The 15,819-nt window shown below is 32.2% G+C and overlaps 1 protein-coding gene across 1 annotated transcript; it reads right to left on the reverse strand.

Moving 5' to 3' along the window:
- Positions 1-3,063: 3,063 nt before the first annotated feature.
- Positions 3,064-15,687, reverse strand: LOC148303022 (bifunctional purine biosynthesis protein ATIC-like). The gene is made up of 11 exons (XM_088270686.1): positions 15,557-15,687; positions 14,865-14,951; positions 12,899-13,115; positions 11,299-11,574; positions 11,068-11,180; positions 10,162-10,385; positions 8,549-8,797; positions 7,109-7,330; positions 6,297-6,474; positions 5,726-5,886; positions 3,064-4,749 (listed from the first exon to the last, which is right to left on the reverse strand). The coding sequence occupies exons 2-11, from the start codon at positions 14,875-14,877 to the stop codon at positions 4,630-4,632; spliced, it is 1,773 nt and encodes a 590-aa protein (XP_088126812.1). The 5' UTR covers positions 14,878-14,951; positions 15,557-15,687; the 3' UTR covers positions 3,064-4,629.
- Positions 15,688-15,819: the final 132 nt, after the last annotated feature.

Below are 15,819 nucleotides of genomic sequence, written 5' to 3' on the forward strand. Positions count from 1 at the left end.
CAAAACCGGACTGCCGGACGGTCAAATTCCGGATAGTGGACAATCGCCCTATCTCTATACCAGTGGTTCCCGAAGTGGTCCTTACGGACCCCCAGGGGCTCCCGAGATATTTCAGGGGTTCCGTGCAAGGTTTTATATAACGTAAAATAAATTGTGACACATTTTTCTTAACATGGACGTTATAATAAATGACAATTAATACATTATTAGCTAATTTTAAAATGAGTTTCGTAAACGGTAATAATACCATCTTCTTTACATTTCATACAGGGTGGCACAAAATTAATCACCCTATCGGAAGATGTTGTAATTTTTGCAAATGGCGTCGTACGTCAATCATATTTCACATTTCGCTCACTCCTTTCAAGAACGTCATAAATCAAAAAACTTGATTTCTCAGGAGAACGTTTTTAATGTTTAAAAATATAACACAATATATAAAAAATAAATATGAAGCCACTTATTGAACATTTTACTATGCAACAGATCTTTTTAGGTAAAACCTGAAGGTTTTTTCTACATTTGAAAAATATTTAATATATTTAAAAAATAATTAAAAAATACCTTTTCTTCAAATGCAAAAACAACACTTTCGGCCCTGTAGCGGGTAAATATTAAGTTAAAAATATGCCTCTTTTTCAGGGATATAGTACGTTTTATGGGCATTCCGAAAACATGTACAACTGAAAATTGGCGATTTTTGATTTATGACGTTGTTGAACGGAGTACATATATGTACATAATTAGCATTTTTTTCTCCTTCCTATCATATTTCCTAAAAACGGTCAGTAAAACGTATTTGACTGTTTATCAATCCTTTAAAAATAAGTCATGTTCTCGGAGATCCGCCCTACAACTTAAATATTCATGTAATTATCATAACTCCCTTTATATGGTATGAGAAAATAAAAAAAGGAGTGAGCGATTTGTGACAAAACGGGCACAAATGTGTATCAACACTGGCAGCAGCCAGTTGACGGATAATCAGATCATATATATATCATTTTGGTCTATGGCAGATAATGTTCGATGTATTGAGAAAAAAAAGATAACTCGACACTAGCTAGAACACTCAAGAATGGTGAGAAGCCATTAAAAAGAAGAAGAAGAAGACATAATAAATCATTAAGATTATTTGTTTAAATTTTCAGAAATTGAAAAAATGGTAAAAAAATCAATTTGATCACACTATAATCCAAATAATAATTTGGGAAAAACTTATTTTTTACGATTAAGCATATTGTAACCTTAAATTTTAAGGTATAATGTAAACTCAAATAAATTAAAAATATAGTTATGGGTAAAGTAAAATAATAATTAAATTGACCAAAGAAAATCACTTTCATAAAATATTTCACAAGTAGGTAGGGATATTGTCATTTAACATGATGAATGGCGGCTGGGTTCATCATTGTTTTTCTTAGTCCCAGTAATTTAGTAAAGAATTTGATTTTAAATTTATTTTATAATGATTTGACATTCAATTAATGGAATAACATGGTAGTTTAAAAATACTAATCAAATAATTGTAGAAACCACTTGTGAGTTTATTAATGTAAGCACAACTATTTTCCAGAACTGTAGATGTTTTAAACAGGTGAAAATACAAACCCATTTATGATGCATATGCAGATGACATAGCTCAGGAGGAAGAACACCACTCAAATACAGGAAAGAATAGGGAAGAATCCAATGTATGAGGAGATGCATGAATGTGGAAGTGGCGAAGAATGTTTGCAAAGGCAGAGTAGTGTATCATTCTATTCTATCGACCTACCCCCGCGTGATGGTTAGTTAGTTTAGTCATAAATATAACAAAAATAAAACAAAATTCAATAGTATATAATTTTATTTATTAAAATATTTGTGTATGATATGCCATTTGTACATGTATATATTTTGATTTGAATAACCCACACTAAGTATGAGTTATTCAACAAACAAGCACAAACTATGTAAAAACATAGTTTGTGTTTAATGAAATCTGAATTATAATTCAATTTAAAGTTATTTTTTTAGACCAGTAGTTATCAACATATGGCCTGCGGGCCGGATCCAACTGGACAAATATTTTCATCTGCCCCTTCATAAATTCCCGATTTGTGCATGTAAATATATATTTATATATACTTATTTTATAAAATATTGTTATTTCGTTATCAATCTGAATTGATTCGGTAGGAGGCAGTGGTCCTAAAGGAAAAAACGTTCAATATTTGGAAAATAATTTTTTTATCATCTGGCAGATTTAAAAAATCAATCCGACCCTTTTTAAAAAAAAAAAACAGTTGTTAACCACTGGTTTAGACAACACCAAAATTCAAACAAAATATAAACAAGAATAGATTAACAGTTTTTGCATGACACTGGCATTAGAATAATTCATTCCATTTATCTTTATATGCTTAATGCATGCAAAGTAGAAACTTGAGAAAACTTGTACGAGTATATTTTAAAAGCTTCTTAAAAACTTTGTGCTTAAATTAAATTATATTTTAAATGCAATAATCAGATTATTTTCATAATTTTAGAAGAATTTATAAAAATCAAGATTAGATTCAGCAAAAACTTGCTAAATTTTTTTCTTTATTTTAAATTCTTTTGCATTTCACAACATAATATAAATACAAGTACAAAAAAATATATATAATATAAATACAAAAAAAGATCTCACAGAGGGATGGCCTGTGTGTGGAAAAAGTTATATGGCATCATTATTTTTAATAGTTTTAAACTTGACTCCAGTAAAAATGATATGGCTTATATTTATCACAAATTATCAGTTTTATGAATTGTATTCACATATCTAAAAATACTCTGTATACGAAACTTCTTTTTATAAAATTTAAGTTTTGTAAACTATGTATTTAACTCTTTCTGCATTTATTTTATTTCACCAATGACCGGGTTCCATTGTCACCGACATCAGACTATTGAGTAACTTAGCTCCAAATAAAAGTATATATGTATCATATACACAACTAGATGTATATAAGAATTTAATTTTAATATTTTAGTCAAAATCGTAATTCGAGTGGATTAAGTAGTTTAGCAAAAGTGGAGTTTTCTTTTTTTTCCTATATCGTGTTATTACTTAACATATTCCCCACATTTGTGTTAAAGGTAGTTTAGCATTCATAATTGTTAGCTACTTTAATGATTTTTTTACTTCAATACCCAATAAAAGATAATTTAACCGATCTTTAAAGTGGCTTGCTTCTTTTGTCTTTTTTTAATTAACTGATCAATCAGAACACATGCATACTTGTATTGAATGCATTTGTCTGTTTAGTGTTTAGTTAGCAGGTAGAGAACTCTTTTTCCAATATCAAGGTTCGTAAGATCTCATATCTGGGTCACATATTTAGTGGAGAGAAATACCAACTTATACATTTTATCATTGTGGGAAAGATAGAAGGATGCTGAAGAGCTGACAGAAAGCAAACATCGCGACACTTTGCAACATTCGCGACTGAACCGAGATAAGAGGGATGGAGGAGTTTTTAAGAACAGCACAAGACCGCAAAGCCTTTGCTAGAGTGATCGCCAAAGTTGGGGGGACTTGACAGGACACAAGTAGAAGTGTTTAGTTAATTATTACAGTTATTTTTAAATGGCACTGCAACAGTCTATGTATTCAACTATGAAATACATCGAGTTTGTAGGATATATAATGTTGAGGTTTATTGTTTATGATTCTATTATCGCTGTAGTTGGTTTTCTATATATTGCGAATTGTATTGAATTGATTTTTATACAGATTTTTTAGCAAAGGAAATTTATTACTTTTTAATCCAGTTCCAAGTGAATTGAATTGGTTTATTAATTTTGTTTAAGCCAAAGACAGTTGGATATTTTAACAAATGTTAAGGAAATATCTAACTGTTTTTGGTTTCCTGGCCATTCAATTAGTATATTGTTGACAAAACGATGATAAAATTTAACATTTTAAAATTATTTTAATACTGGGATGTTTTTTTTATACCCATGTGATCCATAAAAACTTTTGTAAGAATTGGAGAAATTGGATTTCCCATAACTCATCTCGTTTTTTGTAAATGGATAAATTCATTTCTATAACAAAATTTATGTTAATTCCTGCTTTAAACTCTTACAATATTTTATATGTAATTATTATTACAATACACAACTTAAATTCATTCAATTTAAATTCGTTTTGTAAGAAAAATTATATAAAATAATGCGTCTTAACCCTCTTTTGTTCTCTTAATAACTAATATTTTAATCAAACTGAGCTTTAAAAATATATTTGTCATATATTTTTCTTCAGTATAAAAAATAACAATATCTATTTGAAAAAGTTTTTTTCTGAGATTCGTCTCCCATAATATTGATTTGAAATTTCACTCAATAACGCATAGTAAAAAATTAAGTGTTAGAATATGATACTTTGACAAGTAAGTAGCTGTTCATTATTATTTCTGAATTTTCTAAATTACCGACAAATAACTCCTAACATTTTACTTACATTTGGATTGTCGGTATGTATTCAGTTTATTTAAAGAAATAAAAAAAATTCATAGAATTTTTACAAAAACAAGATAACGTGCATGCAGTTCAACATAATTTAAGAATGTTTTGAAGTTAAATGATATTTTCTTTATAAAATCAGTGATGGAACAATCTGATGTTAGTATGAGCCATGGTGATATTATGTTCGTCGCAGGCCTTGATAACTGCTTCATCATTAGTTGATCCCGATGGACTCCCAATGTACTGGACACCATACTGAAACAAAATGTTTTCATTGCAAACAAATCTTTATACGCAGATAAATTTTGGGTTCCACCCTCAAGAGATTGTAATCAAATAGGGGAATATGGAAGTCTAGATAATTACAGGGTTTAAAATTGTTTCTGTTAAGATATATAAAATGTCTAGATACTAAACTCTCAAAGGTAACATATTATGTACGTAACTCAATTTAGAAGGATCTCACAATTATTGATAAAGTTTTCATCAAGGGTTTTATCTAGCAGTGAAGATGTGGCCAATTCATAAAATATACATCGTATCATGTTTCATCTGTTTGCCTCTGTTGTGGACGTCTAACCGCCATTTAGTCATTTACTTATACAAATTATTATAAAATATTGTTGAACAAATAGGGCGATTGTTTCCCAATAAAGGACTTTTTCCGCTATGGAGACAACCCCTACAGGCGCCGGGATATATACGTTAAAATTATTTATATGTGATTTTGAACTTTTGTCTGTATTGATATGGTTAGTTAAAAATAAAATGGTTTAATTAAAAATAATGTTTTATCTGTATACTATTCAAATTATTTTATTTGTTTGGTTTAGTGACACATATGTAGTAATTTGGTATAGATTTCTTTACAAGATCATTATCTTGTAAAGAAATCTATACCAAATTACTGGATGAAAATTAAATTAATGGATTGCAAGTTTTTCCATATATTGTTGTCAAAAGACAGTCATATTTAGCTTTCGTCTTCGAAACATGCAGATGAAAGGAATTTCATATGTTATTGCATAATATCTTGCACTTATTTACATCTCTTTTTTTATCATAATCTTTGTACATATACCTCATTGAGTGTTCCACAAACTATGTGTTAAACATATGGCATGCTTTATGGAAGGTATCGGAGATAGTGTCCTAACCACAGGAAAATAGTAAATACACAAATTAGAGGGAACACAAGTTATCAAGCATTGTATTGTATCATATTGTGTACCTGAACTGCTCGATCGATATTGTCCCTAAATGGGAAGAAAGCGTCTGAAGCCAGGGCAACCTTATCCAACTTGGAAATCCATTCATTTTTCTGTTCTTCCGTCAGAGTGGGTGGTATCACTTCATACATAGCCTCCCAATCTGATACTGGCATATCCACACCTGAAAATAATATTATTTTTTTACTACACTGCATTTTTTTTACTGCAGACAACTAAAAAAATCATCTTTATCTGTGCTTATTGGTGTATGGAGCACTCATTTTGATTTGTATGGGCAAATTTTTGCCTTTTACCTCAGTACTCATTGATCAAACATTGCATTACGAATAAAGGTCAAAATAACAATACGTTACATCACATATTTTACTGTAAATCAAATCATCAAAATTTTCATAAATCTGTCTAATTGATATTCATTTATCAAATGAGAAGTTTTGAATGCAAACAGTCTCCAAGAAATAGTTAACACATATTTTACGTCTTACTTTTGATACATGATAATCTTTTCTGGATTTTAACATTCTTTTATTTCACATAACATTGTCAAAAGTGATTTAGAATTATACGTACCGACAGTTCCGCTGACGTAGTTGTCTATAGCGTTGGACATGTTGGCCCTCATGACTCCCTGCTTGAACTTCATACCCTGCACACTGGGGTGCTGTCGCAGCCACCAGTTGGTCACCTTCGCTCCGGCCAGCCGGGTGCAGTGGATACGGGATTGCTGACCAGCCCCAATACCGATGACCTGTAAGAATCAACAGTACAATTTATCAGTCAATAAAATTTGTTATCTAAAACAATTAAATTGTTTTTTTGCATTTATTGATAAATGCAAAAATAAAGGACCGTCAAGGTGCTGTTTAGAGCTGCCCAAGCCCTGCCAAGCTGCCCTCTGCTTCAGGTACCAGTCCAGGGTAATATTGAATAAATAGTGAGTGAAAAAATCTTTTTTATAAATATGTTTAGTCATAAATTAAACCCTGAAGAGGGCAACAGGTTGTTGCCGAAACTAGTTAGTTGTTAATAAAAATGTGAGTGGATCAAAAAACAATATCTTTTTATTTCTCAAAATAATATATCAATATGATCCACAAAGTTAATGCTTTCAATATTCGAAACAGTGAAAAAATCACTTATATTTATTTGTCACCCCCCCTGGGAATCAAACCCGGGACCTCCAGTACGGTAGCCAAGAGTGCTGACCATTACACTTCAGAGGCTGACAATATCATATTCAATGAAATGTAAAAAATATTAAATTTTGTAAATGCACTGTTGATTGTAAAGAATTGTAAAATGAGTCTAATAATAAAATATGTTAGCAATTGAAGTCCTGAGAATGCACACTAAAATATTAAACTTTATTTTTTTTTAAATACCTGTCCATCTCTTGCATAACAAACGGAGTTGCTCTGTGTATATTTAAGAGCAATAGTTGCTATAATTAGATCGCGTAGAGCTGACTCTGGCATTGATTTGTTCTTGGTAACGACTTTGGTGAAAAGCGAGGAGTCTATCATTATATCATTGCGCTTTTGTTCCAATGTCAGTCCGAACAAAGTCTTGCGCTCAATAGGAGTTGGCACATAACTCGCATCCATCTGAAAATCAAAATTACACAGAATTTATAAATTAAATGACATTATTTATTATTATTGTTTATTATATATTATTACCAGGCATCGTGGTGCTCGACTGCGAAACTAGCGTCGCGGGTTTGATTCCCGCCGATTGCAAAATGAATTCAAGAAAGATTTATTTTTAATTGGTCTGTTTGTGATGTATTTTTCACATTTACCTTCCTTATCCTTAAGGTGGGGACTGACCGAAGCATCTCGTCGTAACATAACGTCGTAACATCTCTCGCGGCGAGCATCAGTGAGCATCAGCGAGCATCAGCAAGCATTCAAAACTATGGATGTAGCGCTCCGCTCGCTGTACTGACTATACGAATGCTCGCATCGTAACGTGTTACGTTACGACGAAATGCTCCGGTCAGTCTCCACTTTTACTATTCTACCTGCAAACAAGCATTTAAAATATGTAGATGCTTTGCGCGTAATTACTTTAAAAGAAATAATAAAAATCATGGCACAAGATTTATCCTCACAATAACACAATGTGGAATAAACAGATTCATTAAGATACACATAGTTAGATTATCATTTATAAATGGCTATTATCAAAATTAAAGAGCCACCATTACAGGGGTCATCCAAAGGCGTCTGTGGCACTAAAATTATGAGATATATAAAATGAAATATGAATGTGGATACAATAAACTATTATCATCTAAAATAAATGTTTATGCAGTTATATATGTATTATCAGTGTAGTGATAACTGCAGTAATTTAATATAAATGGAGCAATAAGGTTACCGACGCAGAGTGTAATGGTCAGCGCATCTGGCTAACACGCTGGAGGTCCTAGGTTTGATTCCCAGAGCGAGAAAAAGATATGATTTTTTTACTTTTATATTTATGTATTTGATACTACCCTAGACCAATACGTAGAGTGTCTTACTTTTATGAATCAGTAATTAAGTCAACACTGTATAGGCTTGTAATAGTACCCTTTGCAATATTGGGTGTGAATGAGGGTCTAAAGAAAAATAATACTTAAGTGCATTTTTAAACTTTATTAATTTTGAAATATATTAGACTGGAAAATCACTAATATTTATTTTGACCCTCTTTGGGAATCGAACCCGGGACCTTTAGCATGGTATCCTAGCGCCCTAACCCCATACTGTGGAGGGTAAGAAAAAAGTACTCGTAAAAAAAGTAATCTATGAATTGTTCAAGATCACAAAACCAACCTGCAGGACACAATATTTCCCTCCCTTCTTCTTCCTCAGTATGCTGAGAGCCTCATCAGTGTATCCCGGAGCGATGACTCCATCGGACACTTCCCGGGATAGGATCTTGGCCGTGACAGCGTCACACTCGTCAGAGAGAGCCACAAAGTCACCAAACGAGCTCATTCTGTCGGCCCCGCGAGCTCGTGCGTAGGCCGTGGCCAACGGAGTCAGTTGTTCACTTAGATCTGATACCATGCAAAGAGAGGCCTGTAACAGAATAAGAAAACATACTGATACATAGAAAATGAGTGATACTATACATAATAAACGTTCCATCAGTGCATCTACCAAGCTACATATCATCGCAGGACATTAAATAAATTATATATGCCGTTCAATGCATTTTCTGAAAATCTAATCTAAACATTTTGACCAAACTGTCACTCCATATGCAGCAATGATGTATTGTAACTGGGAACATTACACATTTTTACATTTTGATATCTCAACGTAAATGAAGAAGTCAATCAATATGGAAGTCTGGATTTTTAAAAATTCTTAATTTTTAAAAACCCAGACTTCCATTCTTAATTTTTGAAAACCCAGACTTCTTTCTTCGAAATGTAAAAATAACTCCAAAGTCGAGAAATCCAAATTTTCGAGCTACGATTTGGACACACCCAAAATGTTGTCTCGCATTTTATTCAAATCATTGATGACACATTGTTGTCGGGCGGTTTTTTCATCAACCCCGACCCAAATTAGTACACTAATAAGAATCGTATACTTATCAGAAGTAACAGCAAACCCAATTCCGATCTGTACAATGTTTTTAGACGTCTCACGCTCTACCAAGAGTTAGCTAATAGAACGTTTATTAGCGTTTTCCGCACTCTACTAATGTTATGTAAAAGACGCTTTTAAGCATTTCCCACAAACAATGTGATAAGATCCCATTATATTGTATCACAAAGCTTGTCTTTGAAAGTCATTACATTTATGCGGCATTAATCACAAAACTAAATTGTAATTATATATATATATATATATATATATATATATATATATATATATATATATATATATATATATATATATATATATATATATATATATATATATATATATATATATATATTATATTGTAAGCTGTCCCACCGCATGCCCAGATCTAATACAGAAGCATCTAGGCTTCCTGACAGATCTGCTCTTGCAAAGCAATTTTTTTTTTTAACTAAGTTGCGAAATTTATTGAAAATGTGAAACAATATAAAATTGTATCCCAATTTTACTGAAAATTTACATTTAAAAGCTTTCAATATACCTGTCACTGCCAATCTAAATAAATACGAGTTTGTAAATCCGTCACCAAATTTTCTAGAAGTACCCCGGTGTAGGCAGTGAAAGGGATTGTATTATATTTAGTTCAATTAGTCAGCTAGATCCGATTTCAACCCGACGTTGGCCGGTACACAGACGCCCACAACCCCGACCAGCACAGCAGACAGACACGGAATAGTGCAAAGACATTTACAGAGAATGGTCAGTCATCGCATTTTCACTCAACCATTGTATATAATTTGGTAAAATTTAAACTAAGATATTATTTAGCATTTGAAGGTCTGTCTAACCTGAATTTTGTCCAGTGGAAGTCCAACAGCAGCACCAGCCGGTGAGACGTGCTTGAAACTGGCTGCCGCAGGGAGTCCCAGGGCTTTCTTCAGTTCGCTGACCAGTTGCCAAGCGTTGAGGGCATCACACAGGTTGATAAACCCTGGAGAGCCGTTCAGGGGAACTAGAGGCAGCTGGGCGGAGGTTGTGAATAGTTGGGCGGGTGTTTGATGGGGATTCATACCTTAAAACAAAATGGCCATCAGTTATTGAGAAATAAAAGGGTAAAATCAAAGAAATTCAAATTTAATTACAGTAGATTTTTTTAGAATTGAATACACTTAGTTTTATTCGATTCTGACAACTTTTTGGTACCATAGAAATTTTATTTAGACTTGTTTCTCTAACTGCCGACATTCTCATAATATTTTGGGAATGTCAGCAGTGTCAGTTGGGTTATTGAAAATCTGTTAGATTTTAAAGAACCTGACTATGAAGACTTAAAACAAAAAAAAATGAAAACAAAATCACACAGAGAAACCAGCATTTCATTGTTAGTATAAACCTTTTTAAAAGCAAACAAATATTAACACATCGTTCGCGGGAAACGCTTAAAAGCATCTTTTGCACACTGTTGGTAGAGAGCGGGAGAAGCGTAAAAGCTTTCTATTTGCTTACTTTTGGTAGAGGATGAGAGATGCCAAAAAAAATTACACAGATCAGAATCACGTTTGCGGTTACTTGTGCTTAGTGAACTGAGGGTCGGGCAGAAAACGGCCTGAGTATAATTAGGGTCGGGGTTGACAAAAAAAAAAATGACAATAATGTGTTAATAAACTAGTGATAGCCATTAAACATCAAAGCATGGCTGCTGTTACTAATTAATGAAAGCATAAATAAAGTAATAATGAAAAAAAAAATCTTACCATATCGTAAAGTAAGTTGTGATTTTCCGGCAGAAAACTGTTTCCGGAAATAATCTGATATGGCGAGATCATATTCAGAAGTGTGCGTAAAAGCTTTTAGGGCCAGTTCTTGCCTTGAAATAAGTTAAATTAAAACAAAAATAAATACATAAGCAAAGCATAAAAAAGTAATGCAAACACAAAGTAATAAATTGATTTATATAATTGTTACATGTTATAAAACACACATACCTGGTTCCTTTAGATGTTTGCTTGTCAGCTGAACTGTTCATCTCTTCCATTACCCTTTTATAATCATCGGGATCACAGATGACAGTCACTCTATCGTGATTCTTAGCAGCAGCTCGGAGCAAAGTGACGCCGCCAATATCAATATTTTCCACTGCATCGTCAACTGTGACATTTGGTTTGGATACAGTGTCCACAAAAGGGTACAGATTGCAAACCACAACACTGATCAATGAAAAATTCTGTTTTTTCATGTCTTCCTGATCTGAAGGAATTAACCTAACAAAAGAAACATTTTTTTTAAATTATGATTAATTACATATTTAATATTAATGTGTAGTTGCGCCAGTAATATTTTTTATGTGACCCCTTTTTTAATAATTTAAGGTGGAATACATTAGCATATAAAATGCTCGTCGGAGAATGTGTTTATTTTATTTAAATGCGTATATGTACATTTCATTATTGTATTTTACTTAAGCTTAGAAAATATTTTACATTTATAAAATAAAATAGATAAATAGGATTGCAACAAAGCTTTTTTTAATAATTTAAACAGTCTGTTACATTTGTTAAGCAAATTTTTGACCTACGTCTAGCGACAGTCAAATGAAACACACTGATGTCCAGAAGGAGCTTACGCAAAACGTAAATCATCTTTTAATTAGCATATTCAATAGCAGATTTGTCCTGGCTCTGTAAACTGTGAACATCTTGTGTTTCCGTGCTTTTACCAAATTATCAGGGACATGCAGGGTATTCTCTGGAGAATTTCCAGAACATTGATTCATTGATTTAGCAGTCAGCGCCATGATGTTGCTATACAATTCTAGCCTCCAATTTTCATCATGCAGATTAAAAAATTATACGAAAACAAATGAAGATACGAATCGTACGAGAATTTCCAGAACATCGATTCATCAATTTAGCGGTCAGGGGCATGATGTTGCTACGCAATTCTATCTAGCTTAACCATTTCCATCATTCAGGTTAAAAAGTTATATAAAAACAAATGAAGATACCAATTATACTTTTCAATAAATGTAATCCAACAAATTTATTTTCGATCTGTACATTGTAAAGATACAATGTAGGGTTGTGGTCCCGTGGTTAGTGTCGCAGACTCTCGAAGTCAGAGTTTCTCGGTTCGAACCCATTCTACCACAATTTGATACCTATTTCTAATAATGAGCCGCTTAGGCTCACAGAAATAGTATGAAATTGAAATAATTGTGTAAATAAGAACACAAATATTTATCTTTACTTAAAAAAAAAATACTTTACAATTAGTTATAGAGCAAAACCGAGTAATTTGATTTTTTTTTTTTAATTTTAATCTTTTTATGAGGTCAAGGGATCTTGCATCTCTTATGTCACTGCGACCATATTAGGTATATTGTGACCTCCCTCTGTATGAAAGCTCACTTTCAAGACCTACATGAGTCATGTAGCTCACGACCTGTCTTGGTGGTAAGAGCTTCTCGTTCTGTACCTTGTAAGGACATAATTTACTTTATTTATTTACTTAATTAGTTATAGAGCAAAACTGAACACTTTGATAAATTACAGCATTGAGTTTTTGTTTGAATGGATATTGCCGAACCTTGACAAGATACCGGCATGAACAGCAGGATGAAGGGTCTTTACCCTCCCGCCGAGCATCTCCGGAGCTCCGGTGATGTCCGAGACATCCATCACGGCTAGTCCAGCTTGCCGAATGGAGGTGGCCGTCCCCCCACTCGCTACTAGCTTCAGACCGCATTGCGCAAGGTGTTTCGCCAATGGAATCAGCCCCGTTTTATCCGAGACACTTAACAATGCTGCAATCAAAAATAAAACGCATGGTGCAATGTTTTGATGGCAGATATTATAAAGATGGTTTTTAACCACTGATTTTGAATCTGAAATCCGTCATACTAATGCTAGAGCCATCACTTGTCAAATGATGTTGTTATTTCAATATTCATAAGCAGTCTTTTAATGCAATTTAAAAAGCATACAATAATAAATGATCTTCATAACACATGGACAAAAAATATTGGACGAGGTAATTTTTTAATATAATATCTATGTATTAACAGTTGTTCATTTTTTATATAATTTTTGCCACACTTACACAAAAATTATTTTATTTTGAGTGAAAAAGTTAATTTTTGTACCAAAAAATTAGGAAGCACTGAAGTAACTTATCATTCTAATCCTTTTCGCACCCAATGGTGCATAAACCACTGCATTATTAAGAAACAGAAGAGTTATCTTGATTGTTAAACACACGAAGGCAAGGTGACTAGCCCTATGCTTCAGGTACCAATCCGGGGTAATATGAATTAAATATTAGAGTGAAAAATCATTAATATTAATTTTCACTCTCCCAAGAATCAAACCCGGGTCTTCCAGCGGAGTAGTCTAACACACGATTTTAATTTCAGGTACGAAATAGGAATGATGTTTTATTATTTTAAATATGTGTGACTTAACTTGTCATATTTTCTAAACAAGATACCACTAAATCTGATAGATATTTATGCCCTATTGCCTCATCAATTTTTGTCAGCTGCATACCTTGTTTCCCACATTCATTTTCCAAATTAAGTCTTTATTTTTTAAAAAAATCAATAAATTAACTTTGTGAAAAATCTTGATTGATTTAAGGTATTGTATCTATTGTATTGTATTGGTTTTAGGGATCAAGCTTATTCATTAATTATTTATTGTACACATTCACAATCATTTTTATGATATCGCTCACTCCTTTCAAGAACGTCATAAATCAAAAATTGTCAATTTTCAGTTGTGCATGTTTTCGAAATGCCCAGAAAATGTACTACATCCCAACAAAAGAGGCATATTTTAAACTTAATATTTACCCGCTACAGGGCAGAAAGTGTTGTTTTTGCATTTTGAAGAAAAGGTCTTGTTTAATTATTTTTTTAAATATACTAAATATTTTTCAAATGGAGAAAAAACCTTCAAGTTTTACCTAAAAAGGTCTGTTGCACAGTAAAAAGTTCAATAAGTGGCTTGATATTTATTTTTAACACATTGCATTATTTTTTTAAACTTAAAAAACGTTCTCCTGAAAAATCAAGTTTTTTGATTTATGACGTTCTTGAAAGGAGTGAGCGATATGTAAACTGAATATGCTATAAATCCTTATACATAATAGGTAAGGAAAATTTTCTTAGGCAAATAATAAATATAATAAAAATATATGACTTTACTAGATATTGAATCTAGCTACCGTGCTGGAGGTCCCGGGTTCGATTCCCAGGGAAGGGGGGTGAAAATAAATATTAGTGATTTAACACTGTACCTAATATTTATTTAATATTACCCTGGACTGGTTCCTGAAGCGCAAGAGTGATCACCTTGTCTTCATGTAAGTAATGATCAAGATAACACTGCGTCAATTTGATGCAGTGCCCTATGCACCATTAGGTGCGGATAAGGGTTATAAGTAAGTAAGTAAGTAAGATATTGAACCTGGGACCTATTAAATTGTGGTGAAATGTATTGATGACTGAACAATGAATACTTTCTTAAGATTGAAGACAAAATTTGAATCTTACCTAATGTTGACATATTCTTGTTGTATAATTTTTAAAAGTAGACTGTTGTATCTCGCTCTCCGCAGTAATGTGAAGAACTGGAAACTTCTACAATAAAGTAATGATTTATTTTAAACATGTTATTTACGTAGAAAAGTTGTTTGTTCTGAATAATCAAAGGGCGAAACAGATTAAAGATCAAATGCCAAGAGTTGTTCTGATTATAATGTAAATTATGCAGATATTTACGAAGCACCATTAATAATATTATTGACATTGCCTTATCTCGCTTAAATAAAAATTGCACATATTTTAAAGTTATTTAAAATGTAAGTAGGAGACAAAACCCACTTAAGTATCCTACATTATACACAAATCAGAATTTAATTTAAACATCACTCGTAAAATATATGGCAAAAAAGAGGGTAGTCAAAATATAACAAAAATATAAATAAAACTAAAAAATTCAAAATTGATAAAAGGCCAATGTAATTTTTGTCCAAAACATTAACAGTATTTCATGATTTATTATGTGATATAATTTTGAGGAACACATGGTAAAGATTTTGATTAATATTATGTACACTGCGTTTTCCAGTTAGAATCTTGTAAAAGGATAACAAATAAGAAAAATATATATAATTCAAATTATATTTTTAATAATATTTTTGGTTAAGTTAAATAGCTACGAAATAAGCGTTATAAACTCTTACCCCTGCTGCTGACGCGCGTTTTCCAATTTATTATAATTATAGTTCTACGGCGAACAATCAGCTCATACAATTGGGATTTGTTCAAAAAAAAAATTAACCATAGACTACTAAATTGACATGCGCATGCGTTTATATTCAAAGATCTTGCCCAATCTTGCCTTTAATTCAACCATAAACAAATAAGATTAATGCAGATAACCACACATACTTTTTTTTTCATGCCACTTATCAAACATGAATTTCCGAGCAATTTTTTGGTCGCA

The sequence above is a fragment of the Brachycentrus maculatus genome, unplaced genomic scaffold (assembly GCF_059751285.1).
Source record: "Brachycentrus maculatus isolate JH-2025_06_01 unplaced genomic scaffold, ASM5975128v1 h1tg000391l, whole genome shotgun sequence".
In the NCBI taxonomy this organism is placed as follows: Eukaryota; Metazoa; Arthropoda; class Insecta; order Trichoptera; family Brachycentridae; genus Brachycentrus; species Brachycentrus maculatus.

Bases quoted from the DNA above. Each gene is read 5' to 3' on its own strand.
- LOC148303022 (XM_088270686.1), bottom strand. The intron at 11,181-11,298 runs GTATGTGTGTTT...ACTTATTTCAAG, and splicing joins CAAACATCTAAAGGAACCAG to GCAAGAACTGGCCCTAAAAG. The intron at 8,798-10,161 runs GTTAGACAGACC...ATTCTGTTACAG, and splicing joins TTCCACTGGACAAAATTCAG to GCCTCTCTTTGCATGGTATC.